The 19,782-nt window shown below is 38.5% G+C and overlaps 1 protein-coding gene across 3 annotated transcripts in view; it reads left to right on the top strand.

The window, feature by feature from the left end:
- Positions 1–19,763, top strand: part of LOC132400957 (WD repeat-containing protein 26) — a 143,650-nt gene extending 123,887 nt beyond the window's left edge. For 2 of the 3 annotated variants that reach the window (XM_059982564.1, XM_059982566.1), the window contains 2 exons: positions 6,845–7,030; positions 9,380–19,763. In XM_059982564.1, coding sequence (XP_059838547.1) covers positions 6,845–7,030; positions 9,380–9,405 — 212 coding nt within the window. In that variant the 3' untranslated portion in view covers positions 9,406–19,763. Of the gene's footprint in view, positions 1–4,332; positions 4,459–6,844; positions 7,031–9,379 lie in introns of those variants that run through there. The other variant, XM_059982565.1, reaches the window with a different exon arrangement.
- Positions 19,764–19,782: the final 19 nt, after the last annotated feature.

Raw genomic sequence — 19,782 nt, forward strand, 5'->3', positions numbered from 1 at the left:
ACAGGGTTCATGAAGTTGATGCAGCTTTGTCTCACTTCTTTAGACTCTATCTCCTGAGTAAATAAAGATGTGTAACCCCCTGGGTCGCCTCAGGCTCGCTCAGCTTATTCTCGTCTAGGGGGAGCAGCCTTCGGCCCCGCCAAACTGGGTAATCAGCTGGTGTGGATGCTATGTGATGTCCCCGCCTCGCCCAAAAACAGATAGTACACCATAAGCGATTGAATGAGTACAATTTATAAAGGTTACTATAACTAAGTGATTAATAACGATACAGTATATATGAAGAGAAAAAATAAAGAAAAGGCGCCAAACTTATCAAAGTCCAAACCACTTCGTGCACAACCGTTGGAGCTCAATTACTGAAGTCTTCTGGCCACCATTCGATCCCCTCCGAACTCCTCGACTCGCAGCTCAGGACCCTCCGAACTCCTCAACTCACAGCTCAGGACCTTCTGAGTGGTCAACCAAGCACATCTAGCTTCATCCCCCCCTCCTCGGAGTACCTCCCGGCCTCGGACCCCCGCTTGGGGTCCAATCCTCGCCCAGCTTACAGCATTGCGTCCTCTCTCTCGACCCCCTCGCGCCGATCTCCCCAAAAGCCCGTCAACAAAAGCTTACCTACTCAGAAGAAAGAATATTAATCCCCATTTGGTTTACAAAGGAATACAATTCTCCCAGCACTCTCTCGCAACAAAGAAACATTCCTGCTTTTAACAAAACAAAAGAAGCCCTTTTGATTACATACACAGTAACAAAGAGAAAAAAGAAGAAACCCCCTTTACAGATGAAAAAAAATTACTTAAGATCTCCCCATCTCTTTTGGTTCTTTATATGCATTACCATTCTGATCTTCCAGTGGACCAATTTTGTCACTTGCAATACTTTTGCTCTTAACATATCTGTAGAATCCCTAGGATTCTCCTTCACCTTGATTGCTAGGACAACCTCATGCCGCCTTTACACTCTTGATTTCTTTCTTAAGAGATCTCTTATACTCAAGCACCTAACTTGTTCCTACCTGCCTATACCTGCTATGCATCTTTTTTTTCTTAACCAGGGTTCTTAAAAACCAAGATTCCCTACACCTGTTATCTTTATCTTTTATTCTGACAGGCACATAAAAGCTTTGTACTCTCAAAAATTCACTTTTGAAGGCCTCCCACTTACTAAGTACACTTGCCAGAAAACATCCTGTCCCACTGATGCTGGTCAGATCCTCTCTGATACCATCAAAATTGGCCTTTCTCCAATTTGGAATCACAACCCATGGATCAGACCTATCTTTTTGCATATTTACTTTGAAACTAATGGCATTGTGATCACTAGATGCAAAGTGTTCTCTGTCACAAACTTTTGTAACCTCCCCTGTCTCATTTCCAATAGCAGATCAAGTATCACACACTCTCTTGATGGGACTTCCACGTACTGATTAAAGAAACCTTCTTGAACACATTTGACAAACACTATCCCATCTAGCCCTTTGGCAGTTTGTGAGTCCCAGTCAATATGTGGCAAGTGAAAATCACCTATTCGTAATAACCTTATGTTTCTTGCAACATTCTGTGATCTTTCTGCAAATTTGTTCCTCTAAATCCCTTGGACTGGTGGGTAGCCTGTAATATAGCCCCATTAATGTGGTCATACCTTTCTTATTTCTCAGTTCTATCCATAATGCTTCATTAGTCAAGTTCTCCAGTCTGTCCTGATTGATATTTTCCCTGACTAGTAACGCCAGCTCTCATGCCTTAATCGCTCCTGCAACCAGGTCTCACTAATGGCTACAATATCATTCCAGGGTGTTGATCTCATTTGCCTTTCTTACAGTACTCCATGCATTGATGTATCTGCAGCTCAGGACATTAACTGCAACATGCTCAGCCTTCTGGTTCCTGATTTTATCTGTATACCATACTTAACATCTGTCTCCACAAGCTCTCCACTAACTGTTCTGGTACTCTGGTTCCCAACCCCCTCAACTCTTGTTTAAACCCCATTGTGTAGCACTAGCAAATGTTCCCACTAAGTTATCAGTCCCTTCTAGTTCAGGTGCAAGCCATCTCTTTTGTACGGGTCCCACCTTCCCTGGAAGAAAGTCCAGCAATCCAAAAATCTTATGGCCTCACTAGCATGTGGCCTGAGTAACAATCCTGAGATTATAACCCTAGAGGTCCTTCCCTTTAACTTGGCACCTAACTCTCTGAACTCACTTTGCAGAACTTCATCACTCTTCCTCCCTACGTCATTGGTACCTACATGGACCACGCCTCCTGGCTGTTCCCCCTCTCATTTAAGAATACTGAAAACTCAATCTGAGATGTCCCAAACCCTGGCACCTGGGAGGCAACATAACATCGGGGAATCTTGTTCTTATCCACAGAACGTCCTTTCTATTCCTCTAACTAATTAATCCCTTTTTACCAGAGCTCTCTTCTCTCACCCTGCCCCACCCCACACCCCTTCCCTTCTGAGCCAGACTCAGTGCCAGAAACCTGACCGCTGTGACTTAAACTATGGGGATTGGTAGATAAATTGTAAATTTTGGCTTTGTAAATGGTCCCTAGAGGTAGTGAACAGTAGAATTTGGGGAATTTAATACAAATGGGATTGGTGTAAATGGGCATTTAATGGTCAGTACAGTCTCAGTAGGCCTTTAGGTTTGTTTCCATGCTGAATGATTATCTGACATTAGCTGTAATCATTCCTATCTTATTGCACAATATAACATTTAGAATAGTTTGTTCTCTGGTTGGCTCCAGAACCAGTTGTTCAAAGATACTATCCTGAAAGTAGTAAAGAGGTCTTCTAGACTACCTTTGCCCACTTGACTTTTTTAATTGTGTATTTTTAGAATGTTAACCTTTTACTCTATTTAAGACAAAGGTGGAGTAAAGTCACCCTATTGTACCACGAAGATCAAAATAGAGCAACTCAGCACGTAGCTTACAGTTCTTCAAGTTCACATCGAAATGGATGAGAGTTTCTGTCTCTACTATTCCTTCATGCAGTGAGTTCTAGATTCTTCACTTCAGGGTCCTAATTTTTTTCTTATCACTCCACTAAATACAGTCCCTTAATGTTAACCCCTAGTTCTTAACACCCTTGCTAGGAGGAACTTGTCTTTCCCATTGTCTCCATCCAGACTCCTCATAATTTTGTACACCTCAATGAAGTCTCCCTTTGGATTCCTCTGTTCTAAACCAATAATGATATTCCCAACCTGTCCAATCTTCGTAGTAAAACATGTCCTACTGTAGCAACACAGTGGTAATTTTCTTCTGCATTCATTTCATTAGAATCTTTTCTATCAAATCAAAAGAGATCACCCTCACCATCTCCTTTCAAATTTTACAGCTAAACGTCACTATTTTGATAACCACAGGAGTAAATTTTGCTACACCCTTACAAAGACCTTCACATTCTTCCTGAGATTAGGTGGCTTAATGGGATGTAATACACCTGTTCTGACCTAACCAATGTTTTGTGCTAGCCAAACATTACACAGTACTCTTTATGGATGTTCAGCTCTGGTAACCATATTCAAGGAAATAAGTGATTGTACTATAAAGGGTGTAGGTTTATAAACATGTTGACTGAACTGCATAAAAATGAGTAATGATGCAAGTTTGGATGTTAGTGCTTTTTTGGAGCAAAGGAAGCTAAGGGGAGACGTTTGAGGCATTACAAGGAGCTTAGAATTTTTTATATTAAATTTCTGTCCTCTGGGTGTTGCTGGCAATGCCAGTATTTATTGCCCTCACCACCACCTTGAACTCCAGCAGTCCTTCTAGTGGAAGTACTAAGTTATTGATTGGACATTATAGGATTTAGATTAGATGGAGAGACCAGTTTCCACTTCTTAAATGGGCCAAAAAAAACCTATCAATTTAAAATAATTGGTGAAAAGATTAGAGGAGAGTTGTAGAAAATGTTTTCATTCAGAGAGTTATAGGTGTCTTGAACTCACTGCCTGAGGGAGTGGTTGAAGAAACCCCCACCACATTTAAACTTTACATGGATGAGTACTTGAAGAGCCATGATTGTTCATCATTATGGATTCAGTGCTAGAACTGTGCAGCATGGAAACGAACCATTTGACCCATCGCATCCATGACAACCAATGGGCACCGATAAACAATAATCCCGTCTTTCAACATTTGGCCACAGCCTTCAATGCCTAAACAAAAACTGCTGGAGAAAATCAATGGGTCAAACGACATCTGTGGATGCAAAGGGATGGTCAGGGAGTCAACCCAAATATTGATCATCCGTTTGCCTTCATACATGTGCTTGACCTGCTGAATTCCTCCAGCATTTTGTTTTCTTTTGCTCCAGATTCCAGCACCTGCAGTCTCTTGTGCCTCTGCCTTCTATGCCTAGGTGGTTCAAGTGCTCATCTAGACACTTCTTAATGCTCTCAGTGACTCGGCTTCCACCACTCTCTAATGCAGTGTGTTCCAGGTACTTATCACTCTCTTAATGAAGAAGGTCCTTCTTGGATCATATCCAGATCTCCAACCCCTTACCCTATATCTGTGTGCTCTAATTTTATTCACCTCGGATAAGGGTTAAAATTTCCTGCATCTGCCTTACCTGTAACCCTCATGGCCTCATTCATAAACCTTGGGGTAACATGGTAGCTTGGTGGTTAGCACAACACTATATAGTACCAGTGACCCAGGTACATTTCTACCACTGTCTCTAAGGAATTTGCACATTCTTCCTGTGACAGCATAGATTTCCTCTAGGTGCTCTGCTTTCCTCCCACAGTCCAAACACATACTGGTTAGTAGGTTAATTGGTGATTGTGAATTGTCCCGTGACCAGGCTAGGGTTAAATTAGGGGCTGCTGGGTGGCATGGCTGGAAGGGGCTATTCTGCTCCATATCTCAATAAATAAATAAAAGGATGAATGAAACAAACTCCTGCACTCCAAGGAAAACAGACCCAGCTTCAGCAGTCATTCAAAAAGGCAATATTCTGGTGAATTTCTCCAGTACTATCATATATTCCTATGTCTTCTATACCTTCTTAACCACATTATTATCTTATACTGCCATCTTCAAGAATAAAGTATGCAGTCACAAAATAAGCTTATAAGCTAATTTTGGAGACAATTTTCATATTTGCTCCGGATACATGGATCCAATCCTTTTAGACCAATCTGCAAAGTAATACATACTTACTACACTGTCCTGATCAAAAAATCTTTATTACCTCATCAAAATATTAATTCAGTTTGGTCAGACCAGATCTGCTCTTGACAAAGCCACGCTGACTATTTCTGCCTTTACAACTGATCATTAAAACTGTCCTTCAGAATTTTTGCTAAAAACTTCCCTACTTGTGATGTTAGGCTTATGGATCTTTAATTACCAGCCTTTTCTCTGCTGCACCCTCCCCCCACCTTTGAAAAGCACGACCACGTTTACTGTCCTCCAGTCATCTACTACCTCACATCTCCAAATTTATAATTCTTGGCCAGAGCCCTAGCAATCATTTTCCTTCCCTTCATAGCAACCTAGGATAAATCGCATCTGGTTCTTGAGATTTATCCACCTTTACACCTGCTAGAGAAGCTCTCCTCAGTGAATCCTCCAGCTATAAATCCTTTTCCTTTCAGAATACTGTTTAACAGTATCCATTTAGGACCTCACCCATACCTGCTGGCTCCATACATAGATTTCTGCTGTTGTCCCTAATGGGTATGCCTTTTGCTTACTTATTCTCTTGACCTTAATGTACTTACAAAATACCTTCTATTTTAGCTTAATCCTGTCTGCCAGTGACATTTCAAAGGAAGGTGAGTTTAGGTGGATAGCTTCTCAGCTGGCACGTGTCATAACATTTTGTACTGCTTTTGTACTTCGGACATAAGTAGCCTAACCACTTGAGATTCCTGCCACCTTCAAAGATTTATGTAAGTTGTACATCTAAGTCACTCTATTCCTGCATACCATTTAGAATTGTGCCCTTTAGTCTGCATATTTCATTCTGCCAAAGTGTACTTATCTTTATTAAATATCATCTACCACTCCTCATTTATTACTCCCTGTTCAATGTATACCACACTTCCCAGCTGTGTTGTTCTCATATCTGCAACTTTTGTCCAGCACATCAGTGTAAATGTTATATTTTGTATTTATCAGTGTTGTTTAAGGAAGGATTTGTCAGTGCTGAATTTTTTAGCTGATTTGAATTCCATCCTGATTCTTGGTGCCAATGTTTATTCAAGAGATTTTTTTAAAAATCATTTTAGGTCAAATAAAAGAATCTTTCTGAAAGTCATTGTTTACCTTGTATTTGTCAGACTCTTTAATTGCAAAGAAAGCTGCTTTTGAATTTTTAATCCATGAAATTGATAGAATAGCATCAGATTTATCCCTATATGGGAGCTGGGCAATGATGCAGCTTAGATTTTGATCTGTGATTCAGATTGACAAGTTCATGAATGGGCTGAAGTAGGGGGTTGTAACTGCATCACTGAATTGAGGCAAGATCTTTTTGCTCAAATTTCGTCTCTGAATTGCTTTTACTGGTAAACAAAAGGAAGCCTGATTTTCATTAATGGGGAAAACCAATGGGTACGTTGCATTGGTTTGCAAGTATCAGGCTATTTAAAATCCTGCTTGTTGTTTCAAAGGTCATTTGCAAATGGTTAGAGTGGGGAGTGAGTAAAATCCTAGAGCAAACTAATTAGGAGCAGATTGTGGACTTGCAAATGTAATAATTTTTAAAGTTTAATGATTTTTCTATCTTGCATCCCATTTGAGAACTATGGGTTGCTTAATGTAAGAGGGTAAATCGGGGTACTAACATTTGTATTTGAACGAAATGTCTCTTGCAGATCACAAAGTTTACATTTGGCACAAAAGAAGTGAACTACCTATAGCAGAGCTGACAGGACACACTCGTACTGTAAACTGTGTGAGCTGGAACCCACAAGTCCCATCCATGATGGCTAGCGCTTCAGATGATGGTACAGTGAGGATATGGGGACCAGCGCCTATCTTGGGCAACCAAGAGTCTGAAGGTGACAAATTTCATTATTTATTGTTGGTAATTTGTTACATAACCAGATAGGCGAATAAGGTGTGCAAGACTACAGGATATATTGCTGAACAAGATATTTATGATATGAAGAAGAATAGGAAAGCAAACTATCTTTTGAAAGTCAGGCGTTTGGTGCTGCTTAAATAAGAAGCTTATAAAGTTAATAAGTTTTGGGAACCAAATTTAAAAGTCAACATTTGTAGTTTCTTAAAGATCAAATAGAAACAACATTCGGGAAACAAGTAGCAGCATAGAGTTGATGTTTCATGTCATTTATCTTAATCACTACCACTTAGCATTGTCTTTTCTCTCTCGTGCCTGACCTACGAAATGTTTTTGGCATGTTCTATGTTTGTTACAATTTTCTATCGTTTCCAGATTTTTGTTTGACTTTCATGAAAATAACAATTTTAATTGACCATCTGTGTAAAAGAGTCAACTTGTAGATATATTCAGGGTGTGCTTGTATAGGTGGCCCCCATTTTTCAAATGTTCGCTTTATGACAGCTCGCAGTTACGAAAGAACTACATTAGTACCTGTTTTCACTAACCAAAGAGGATTTTCACTTTTATGAAAAAAGACACCTGCTTTTTACATGTGTTTACCCCAAGAACAACTACCATGACTCTGAAGCCTTGTGCGGGCAGTTGTGTGCATATGCATGTACATGCCAATTTTTTTTCCCTCCAAATCGATTTTTTGGCTCGCTGTCTTCCCGATTTTGATAAGTGAAACTACACAGTACATACAATATTTCTACTTTATAAAGACAGTGTATTTATTATATCATTCCTGCTTTTATTATATGTTTGTGTTTCTTTAAGTTTTATGTGTTATTTGGTATGATTTGGTAGGTTATTATTTGGGTCTGGGAACACTCAAAAAATTTTCCCATATAAATTAATGGTAATTGCTTCCTCGCTTTACGACATTTCGGCTTACAAACAGTTTCATAGGAACGCTCTACCCTCGGATGGCGGGGGAAACCTGTATAGCACTTAAAGTATTGTACATCATTTTGATCATCTTACCTAAAGAGAGCTGTACCTGGTATAAAATGGGTACAGTAAAGAATATACATAGTATGAGTCTGGTGAAAGTTCATTAGATTGAATCCTGAAAGAAAAGAGCTGTCTGAGAATAGAATTCATATAGAAGGGGCCTATATCTTGAGTTCTGAAGAATCAATTGTAATAGTGAATCTTAGTGGTTGCTTCTGCCACCAGTGAGTCTGAAACTTTCCCTAATGGCAGGGAATAGAGGATAAACTTCAGAATTCTCTGCCCCATTTAGTAATAAATTCAGCTAGAAGAGTTTGATAGATTTTGTTTTCAGTGATTTATTTTTTGCTGAAAATTTCAGAAATAGGTATAGTGGAATGTGTAAAGTAGCTGGAAATTTGCGCATTAGGACTATCAACTGTCTGAAGCATTTAATTAGGTAACTGCTCTGGGAAAAATTACCAGGAAAGGATTAGGCAGAATTTTGGTACCTGGAGTTTAACCAATGTTTTGAATACTATGATCACGTTATATTAATTGACTTTGGTGCATCTTTTCCACATCTAAGCTGGTATACAAATACATTTAATTGTTTTGTCAAAAATATAAATACCTGTTGCACACAAAATGCTGGTGGAACACAGCAGGCCAGGCAACATCTATAAGGAGAAGCATTGTTGACATTTCGGGCCAAGACCCTTTGTCAGGACTCGGGTCTCGGCCTGAAACTTTGACAGTGCTTCTCCTTATAGATGCTGCCTGGCCTGCTGTGTTCCACCAGCATTTTGTGTGTGTTGCTTGAATTTTCAGCATCTGTAGATTTCCTCATGTTTACCTGTTGCATGCTTACATAACTAGACTGTTTTCTCTTCATATTTGATTATATAAATGTCAAAGAAGAAATGGATTGAGTACTGCTTTGGTATTATTACATGAATAAATTTAGAGTAATTACTCGAGACAAAGAACAGCAGCAGCATGGTTGAATTAGGATTGGATGACTACCTCTTATTCTGATTTATCTATAATTTCAAATCATATTAACATATCCCTTTTGGCTTTGCAGTTTTGTTATGTATTACTATTAGAAATTGAATCCAGAGTACCAGATAGGCTGCAATATTTTAAAACAAGTGTATGTTTAGATGTCTTGATGTGTGTGTTGTTATGACCACCCAATTGCTATCTGGAACTAATCCTGCGTCCAAGCAAACAATCTAAGTTATTGAGTTTTCTGCAGTTAATTTTAATATCAGATTTACAAGACATCAATCATTTTATTTTAGACTGTTGGCACTTTGTAAATTTTGTATTTCTCTCTCCACAGAAGCTTGTAGTAGCATGGATAGTTGACGGTGACTGTGCAAAGGACAACTTTTGAACTGAAATTAAGTCACGGAACAAAACGGCTTGGGGTTTTGGCACAACCAACTGGACACGTGCTTATGATGAAACTCATTTCAGGTCCTCTAACCGGTGCCAGCATCTTACCACTTTGCTTCATAGTTACAAATCCTGGAGAAGCAATCTTGTTAGACCCCAGTGGGATACCAATTTTAATTTTGCCCATTGGTTGTGAGGAATTGTGTTACATTGCAACTCTATTGAACTCTGGTTTCTTCCTGCCTCTTTTTTAAGTTCTGGAAATCTACCTTGTTCTACACCATGGAATTTTAAATCTTTGTTTGGGGTCTAACACATAGAAGGCTTGTTAGGGTGAGGAATGCTAGTCTGAGACAAACATGCAGTAAAATAGATTAATGTTTTCCTTACTTTCAATCTGTTAGCTTGAATAGTGGAACTAACTACAGCTCTGTCTGTAGACTACACCTTGGGTCATATTGCCCTGGACTCTTATTTTTATTCCCCATTGTGGTATTTTGGGGAGAGAAGGAGCTAGATATTCATGTACAAAATGTCAGGTTTTTTTTAAAGATTCGAATTGTTGGTTACATCAGTTAAATCTTGTTTTCTGCACTCATTCCCCTATCATGGTCTTCCATTTGTTTTATGAGAAATTCATATTTGGTGTTTTCAATATGATCACAGCTGTGATTTTTTTTTTATCCACTGGTGGGGTTGTTACATTCTCTTATTTAGGGATGTCAAATCCAAATTGATAGAGTGAAGTGTATGTTGTACTGCTTCCTATATGGTGGTACATGTCCGTTCATTCAGATCTGTAACTTGACCTGTGTTTTTTTTTGTAGAAAGAATCAGTGCCAAGTGATGTGGCATGACCATTGTACAAACTAGATAGTCGCAGTTCCTATTTGGCTAGTCTTTATCTCAATGTGGGGTTGGCGCTATGATTTCTCCTATGTGAAGTGACATGAGATAGGAAAAACAATGTATGTAAAGTGTGCAGCACTTTTTGAGCACTTATAGATGCTGATAACATGATGACATTGGCTTGATAGTGAGACCCTCTCCACCTTGCCTTCCTGTTGGAGACTGCTGCTAAGTTTGGGTAGGCTCAGAGCAAGGAAATTGGGAGAGAATGTAAATGTTTAATGAAAAGTAATTGTCCCACATCTTGATTTGTGCAATATATACAAATTATTTTGCTTTTTTTTGTCTATTTTTAAAGTCCCAACTATTTACAAATAATCTTCACTGCTTATATTACCCAATCCTTTATTTTCCTTGTTGCTTAATGTCCCTCGATGTATAACATTGCCAGTTCCTTAATCACCAGATATAGTTCTGCTGCTGGTATGGGAGGTACGCAGGTGCTGCCTCTAGTGGTGTAGAGCTAGAATTTGCTTTTCATCTTATTAACATTCACTTACTGTGAAAGTGAATGTCAATAAGACAGGAACAGAGGTCTCAGCTGAAGGTTAGGCAAAGTGGTTTATTGTTTTTATATAGTGCTTTAACTGGAAACTGACCTGTATGGGTTGGTGAGGAGGTGAGAGGACCCACACTGCAATCTAATCAATTGCTCAAACCACCGATTGATTTATCACAAATTTGTACTTTGCCAATTTATTGTACATTTTTTAGAGACCACAACCTATTTTTTATGTATAACTGCTCTTAGAATTGAAATTAAATTCTCTAAGTTTGGGTTTGTGTTACTTGGAAATATGCGTTTTCCACTGGAAAAGAAGAGGAAATTATGAAAATTATTTTGCTGAGATTGGATGTGAATTGGGTTTAGATAAGAAATATGTTGGTGTATTTAGTTTTCCTCCCACTGTTGGGAGGAAAGAGGTTAGAGAGTGAGAGAGTCTTTGTATCACTGATGTTGAGTAAATAATGACCAGTGAATATGATTTAAATTTGACTAAAAGAAAATTAGCTTTACTTCAGGACTGCTTTCAACTTTCAACTTCATTTTACTTTGGGATGTGGGAATTCTGTCAAGATGAAGATTCAAGTTTATCAAATGTAAATGGAAGCATATAGTGAGATGTGTCATTTTTTTCAACAACTAACATACCTGAGGTTGTACTGGTGGCAGCCACGAGTGTTGCCACACAATTGACCATTCATAAATACCCTTGAGAAAGTCACAATCTTGAATTCGCTGTAGAGTAGCACAACATGGAAACTGGCCTTTTGGCCCATCTAGTTTATTTTGACCACAGAATCTTTTTTTTGTGTGCCAGTTGCAATGGTTCTGTCCATAACCCTCCAAGATTCTGTCCTCTGTGTACTTACCCAAATACCTCTTTAATGTTGAAATTGTACCTGCCTTGACCACTTCCTCTGGCAGCTCATTCCAGGTGCTCACTCCCCTCGGGATAAAGAAATTACCTCTCAGGACTATTTTAAATCTCCCCCCTCTTAACTGTACCCCCAAGTTTTGGACTCCCAACCCTGGGGAAAAGGCTATAACTGTCCACCTTTATCCATGCTCCTCATAATTTAAAAAATTTTGATGAGGTCACTCCACATTCTCTGGCAATACAAATCCAGTGTAGTAAACCTTGCCATATACCTTAAGCTCTCTAGTCCAGGCAGTAGTGTTGTGAATCTTCTGCACCCTCTTATCTTGACAATGTCTTTCCTATAACTGTAACTAGTGTCAGCGATGGAATCGCTTTTATTCAAGATCAAAATTGGTACACAATGCTCCAAGTGCAGCCTCACTGACAACTGCATAACTGCAGTGCAGTGTTCCTACTCCTAAGCTTAAAGACCTAACTGATGAATGCCTTCTTCACCACCCTGTCTATTTATGCAGCCGCTGTCAGCAATCTTGTTCTCTCAGGTCCCCCTGTTCCACAAAACTTATCAGTGCCCTGAATTAACTATGTTCTACCCTGGTTTGATTGTCCAAAATGCATCACCTCACATTCACTTAAGTTGAAATCCATTTGCCATTCCTCATCCATCTCCCTAACTGACCAAGATCTCTGAGCAATTCATTGTAACCTCCTTCACTATCAATAAGACTCCCTAATTTATCATCATCATCAGCAAACTTCAAATCATGTCATGTATGTTAATATGCAAATCATCTACATGAATAACAGAGGTCCCATCACTGACTCCTGGAACTCCCCAGTTACAGGCCTCCAGTCACAGAAGCAACCTTCAGCCATTACACTGTGCTTTCTATCATGGAACCAATTCTGAATCCACCTGAATCCATTCTGACCTAACCTTCCAGCTCAGCCTGTCATGTGCGACCTTGTCAAAAGCCCTGTCTTAAGTCCATATAGAGAACATCCACTTCCCAACCTTCATCTATCCCCATTGTTACCACTTCAAAAGATCTGTCAGACATGATGCCACTTCCAATGCACAAAAGCGTACTGACTATTCTGGGGATGATGATGGTAGATCTTCTCCCTCAGAATTCCCTCCAGTAACTTTCCTACAGCTGAATTCAGGCTCCAAAACAAGTGTCTCTACAAGGGTTTCTATGATTCCCCTCCCCTCCCCCCCCAGCCCTCATAAGATCTGGTGGTGACTTGTACAGGCCCTGGAGATTTACCCACGTTAATAAGCTTCCAAGGCTTCCTCCTTCATAATAACCGTATGATCCAAGACCTCGCTATTATTACTCTCATTTATTTGGCAACCATTATATTTACCTCAATAAAAATCCCAGCCATCTCCTGTAACAATGAAGGGGTGCAGTATATTTCCAAATCAGTATGTGTGCAGTTTTGAAAGGAAACTGAAGGTGGTTCTCTTAATTCCAGTTCAGAATTTAACTTCCACAAAGGTCAATCATTAGTCAGTATATTTGCACTACTTACTCTGCACTCCACTCAGGAAACTGAAGTATGACTCATTCTTTTGCTTGGTATTGTAACCCTAGATCTTATGGCCTAGGCCTGGGAAACATGGATTCCAATGGAATGTATCAGTTGTTTACCATCTTTGTGAACTATACAATGTGGGTTGACAAAACCCTATTAAATTTTTTTGTGTTTCAAACATTGTAACATGCCCCACAGACTATATTTGAATGGAATGATAAATAGTAACTTCAAAGTATTCAAAGTTTTGTGAGTAGCCCTTAATGAATTAGTTGATCGGGCTGACTTCTTCAGGCATATTTGATAGATTTTTACCAAAGCATCATTGAATAATTATATGTATGTTGTACCCACATGATGAGGTTGCAATGGCTTAACATTGAGGGGAAGGATAGAACTGAAATTTATGTTCAAATTACTCACATTTTGCCCTGCCAGCACATTTTTATTATATAAGGTTTTGTGTCTCAAGTGGGCTCTACCCCATTATTCTGACATTTCATAGATCTGTTCCTGAGGCAGACAAGGCTCTTAGTGCCAAAATGTGACTAGTCAGTCTCCTGAGTCAATTAGAGTTGATAAATTAGTATTTAAAAAATGGCATCACCTAGATCAGTAATTATTGGGGAGTACTTTAAGTGCTTGTACAATGTTTCTTCCCCATTAAACACACTTTCTTGTATGACCAATATTACTGTTTGAGTTTATATGGTGTAGACCATAGAAGATGGAAATTTCAGAAAATTATGAAAATAAGTTAGAAGATTGCTCCACTTTCTCAAGTCTGATCAGGATTGGTTAATTTCTAGCTTCTACTTAAATACATTCAATTAAATAGATGTTCCAGAATCCTTTAACTAATATATCCCAAATTAAGTGAAAAATCAGAGGCTTTGGAAAGGGTGGGAGTGAAGGAGGGGAACTGATGTGAACATTTCCTTTAATAGGCTAGCTCCAGATAGTAAATTATGCACTGGTAAAGGCTGCAGTTGATCTCTTTTGCAGTATTCACTTGCCTGGTTCTAAACAGGCATATTCTATTCAAATCTGAATTTCTGGTTGAATTCCAATAGAAAGAGTAAGTGTGTAAGCAGATCCCACCAACATAAATCATGAGTTGTACTACTTACAAACTTTGTTTGCTCACTATGGATTGAGATTGTGGGCAATGCAGCAACAAGGAATCCAATCTTGCTATTTGCAGAGGCTAAATTAACATACTGATTTTATTTTACTAATTCAGGAAAACATCATAGCTTCTAAATTTTCCTGAGTTAAAACCGACTGATTCAAGTGTGCAGCCCAAGGCTGATTGTTTAACTGGGAGTCATAAATAGATGCTAGAATCTGGAGCTAAAAATAAATACTTGGAGGGATTCAGCAAACCAAGCATACATAATCTGTGGAAGGAAAGGGATGGTCAGAACTGATGCAGGGTCTCAACTACATCTGTGCTCCACTTTTGTTGCTTGCTTGGTTCTCTGAGCTCATGTGAGCTAACCTCCATAGAGGAAGTTAGATACTTCTCCATGCAGTGTACTTTTGCTGATTATCTTAGTTGATATTCATATAGTAAAGCTAAATATGACTTGTTTTATTCACTACTACTTTAGGCTCAGTTGTGGTACAGCACTCAGTCATAATCTGCCCTTTGCTTAGATTGAATGAAACGGTTTTAGAGTTTGGTGATCCCTGGGCACCAAAACTTTAGAATTTAGCCACTTGACGACTTACCATGTTTTCTTCCATCTCTGGTGTGTTTTCAAGGGGAACCTATTTTCAATTTAACTGAGGTCAAATCCATATGCACAATTTTCCCCAAATTATTTCTTCAAACAGAAATCTATGCAAGCAAGTTAGACACTTCAGTTACATCATTTTCCAGGGTTGCATTGATATCCCATACTGCTTTTACCAGGCCCATCTATTGGAACAGTACAATATTGGTATTATTTGATTAGATGATAATTGGGTGCAGAGTTTAACTGTATTGTCCCATGAATCTCGAGCCCTTTAGAGATGTACCACCCAGCTGTACAAAAGATGACAGCATTTTGAAAATGCCTGTTTCCATCTTTCTCCACTGATCTAGTTTAAATCCCTGAATAGGATCTGTGCTACTAATTAGGCAATACTGCAGGTAACGTAGTGTTTTGGAGGAGCCTATCAATGATTTTGCACAGTTGTGGGGAGCTGATTCTATTAACCCTTTTGTGTTTACTTTTATATTTTTGTCCAAGATCAGTGCTGAATAAAGGATTCTAGACATACCTGTTCTAAGTTCTTCTCAAAGCCATAAATTGCTTTGTAATAATTCTATTACTTCAAAACTTTCTTCATTTGAGGCAATGTTTTCATCACAGACCAAGCAAAGGTTAAAAGTGGATCTAAGGTAGAGGTTGGACTCTTGGATAGAGTTGCCTTCAAGCTAGAAGATGAATAATAAAGGCACATTAGAAACTCCCCTGAGTTGTGTTTGCCTTCCATTATTGCTGAAGAGCTAGTTTGTCAGGAAGAAAACCACTAAGCAACAAATGCCATTGTAACTTCCAGGAGAGCTCAATTTCGACTGAGATTTAGGATCCTGTGCTTCCAAATACTCATCCTTCTTCCTTGACCAAATTGGTTAAAGTTATTATTGTTGCCCATATCAAATGATGGAAATCCAGTCTGATATTTATAGTTACATTGCAGAGTATTCTGCTCTTAGATGGGTAACATTAACAATTTCATAAAGGCAATGATGGATCAAAGTTTCACTACTGTTTATCATTGATGTAAAGAAACATGGTCCCTCAAGGTTTCTGATCTATGCAGCTGTTACAGATATGCAGATATTAATATTCTAAATATTAAAGTTGTGTTATCCAGTAGTTTCTCAGCATTTATAATCTTGTATGTTATAAAGAAAACTTCCTGTCTCCAAATAGTACAATGGTGAACACATTAATTTTACCTGTTGAATTTTGTACTCCACTTCAGTTACAAAGCATTGTGACATAGGTTCCTTTCAGCAGCTCCTGCTTTTTTCAGAACCTTTTCATCCAAGTGTTTTGGGCTTGCCTCCTACTAAATTGGTTTCATTGTCCTTTCTTGCTACCTGCTTTGTAAGATTACCCTTAGTGGAATAATTCACTTGCAGCAGATCAGCTTTGTCTCACAACTGTAATGTCATTTCTATTTTCAGTTAATTGTTTCTTGAGCTATGTCGCTGAAAGTGGCGTCTGAATTCTCATTCAACTGAGCTGCTTTTGGTGTTAAACTATAGAGTTAATGAGGATGAGTTTTATTTCCTTAAGAATCCCATTAAGCAGTTATCTTGGTCGAGAGGTTATTTATACACAGTCTACTTTTTATGCAGAAGCAAGTTCGAGTCAGTCTAATTTCATAATTTCACATGATGGAATATCGTATCATTTTTTGAATGCAGTTTTTACATCTTTATCTGTAAGTAAATTACTGGTGTCTGTCTCTGAATCCTGTTATGATGCTTTATTCTGAACTCTGATCTTTGAATTTGGAGGCTCTTGACAGAGCCTTGGTACAGTCTCTAGCTGATAGTTGATGGAAGAATTAGGACCATGAGCTAATATTGAATATTTAACTGTAGTGTGCTTTACATAATCAAATGGCTGCCCCCATGCACTTGAAGGTAAGGCAATTATTTGAAATGGCTGCCTGCAGAAGAGATGCCACAGACAGCTACTGAAGAGCCAATATGAAGTTAGCTACAATCAAAGATTAACCTGCACTTGTTCTGTTCTCTGAAAGATGTTATCCATTCTCTTATTCTGTTAAGATTGGATGAGGGTGCTGTTATTCCAAGCTTCTTTTATTAATGCATGTAAAGACTTCAATTTGCATGGCACTTTCCACCAAAAATAAATCTTCCCCCCCCCCCCCCCCCCCGCAACCATATTGCACCAGCAATGTTCATTGCAAAGTACAGGGATGTCATTTTGCTGCTGACTTTTAATCACAATCCACATAATTAGCAATGAGCTGAATGGCCTGGCACTCTTTTAACCCTGCAGTTGATTCAAGAAAATGGAGTTTGCTGTGGCTCTATTATTTTGAGTGCAGAGCCAAATAGAAGTAAACATGGTGCTGATGTTACTCAATGATGTCTAAATGTAGCACTGATTCAACCAGTAGAAAGGTTCAAAAGTTCCAAGTGTGACTTGGCAGCAGGAGTCTAAAGTTGGGAGTTTAGTTTGTTTCACTCTTCAGAGCCAGCAAAATCTACACTGCTACACCAATGTGCACAGTCCAGCATGACATCCTTCAAATTGGATTTAGATTGAGGCCTGTCAACTTTGTCAGGCAGACATTAAAGATCCAATGCATTATTTTAAAGAATAGCAGTGATGTTCGTCATTACCTAATCCTCAATAAACTGAAATACATCATGCCTTTATTTGTTAGTACTTGATGTATGGCTGTTGTTAGACCTATAATACTGAATATGACTCAGAAGTGTTTCATTAGATGCTCCAAAGCACTTTAAATCATGTAAGTTATTATCCTTCCCTCCTATGGTTGGAAGGGAAAATAAGGTTTAAATTGCTTGTCAGTAATAGGGAGGAGTGGCCAATGACTATTTGCATGAAAGAGGGTATTGGGGTTGGGTAGAGAGATTATCTGCTTCTAGATATGACTGGAATGACCATCACAGGATGTATTTACAAATCTACAACCATCAAAAGTGTTTGATATGTCATTTTAACTGAGTTTGCTAGTGCCTGTCAACTCTAATTAACAGTAAGAAACAAAATTAGCGTATTCTACTGGGTAATAAGTGACAGTCTTGCATCAAGTGAAAATTGATTGAAATAGATCTCACCCTTCTAGAATGCTTTTTTTGGGAATTTCGAATCCTGCAAAGTACTGTATTTCATTTGCAGCCTTAAGATGATTGATATTTAGTAACTGCATATTTGTAGAACAGTCCTTGATAGTAATTCCAGTGATCAGGAGGAAAGATAGAATCCAAGGTATGCCATCACATTGAATTGATCCATTACCCTCACTCATCACATGTCACTGATCTTTCCCTTTGTAGTTCTAGAATTTTCATTTTATCTGTCTTCATTCTAATTAGTGCTCATTGTCATATTCAAATTAGAAAATGTAGAAATTATATCATTCAACCTGTTGAGCCTGGTCTACCATTCAAGATAATTATGACTGATCCTCCAAAGTCACTATCCTGTTCCTGCTTTCACCCCCCCCATCACTTGATCAAATGGTTTGGCTTCAAAACTTTCCATTGCAAATCAATTTTAATGTGTACCTCAATTTCCAGTTCTCCATTGACAAAGACTAATTTGATACATTATCTCTGTCAAAATCCATCTTAAGTGACATACAGGATACTTTAGAGCAGGGATTTCCAACCTGGGGTCCACAGACCTCTTGCTTAATGGTGGGGGTCCATGGCTTAAAAAAATTTGGGAACCCCTGCTTTAGAGAATTGAAATGGTCAGGATACCTCGACAACTGACTTTTTGTCTCCCCCTTGAAGAGTCCAAGCCCTGCTGCTGAAACCAGTGTCGGGTAGGAAACCCACTTGTTGAGTTGTTCTGACTCTGGAGCTAGTTTATGTAAAGTATTTGGTGTTCATGTTGATTGTTGCAATGGCCCAATACTAAACAGCAGGAAAAAAACTGTACTATTTGTGCTTCTAGTCGGGTTCACTCGCCTTCCCTTTGCTTCTGGTATCTTTGTAATGAAATTTTCTACGTGGAACAGGAGTTCATAATGGTTTTTGTGTGAAGCATGGCATTCAAAAGCTCAAGTCAAACCACCTGCTGCAGGATATCCCTGATCTTTTCCCAGGGCAAATGATTATCACTCCTTCAACATACCTTTAAAAGAATGTTCTACTGTATTGCTGCTTTCTTTGTGCAAAATGACTACCATCTCTTCACAACCACAATATTGTCCATTTCCAAAGTGATTAATTTGCTTTTAAAGCACCTGAAATGAACTCTGGCTGTTAAAGTTGTGATAGAAATGCAAGTCTTTTAATCTGGAGAGAGCATCTTGAATTGTGACAGTGGCCTCAATACTGTTGTCTATCCTGAGTAGTGAGAATTTCACAAGGTGCATGTTGCACAACATTAACACAAGTAGGATTTGGCAACTTCCTTTGCCAAACCTAGTGACAGCATTGAATTAAATATATTCTTTCTGCATTATGTTACTCCATAACCATTTAATATTCAGCCTGGTTTTATTTACCTATTTATTTTATCATTTTAGATTATAAATCATTATTATTTTATAAATATTGAGTGTTTTAAGCGTATCATAAAGGCCATTGACAGGATGTTCACTGACTCCAATATTTTTTGTGTTCCTATTGTATTAGGTTTGTGAAAATCCGCTTTGTCACATCATTGTAAGGTGTGGCTATTCAAATCAAAAGGAAGAGAATAAAAGGATGATTTGTATCAGTTTCTTAAATCTCAATAAAAATCAGTAACTGCATATTCTTGAATGTTCAGTT

This window comes from Hypanus sabinus, chromosome 10, assembly GCF_030144855.1.
Source record: "Hypanus sabinus isolate sHypSab1 chromosome 10, sHypSab1.hap1, whole genome shotgun sequence".
In the NCBI taxonomy this organism is placed as follows: domain Eukaryota; kingdom Metazoa; phylum Chordata; class Chondrichthyes; order Myliobatiformes; family Dasyatidae; genus Hypanus; species Hypanus sabinus.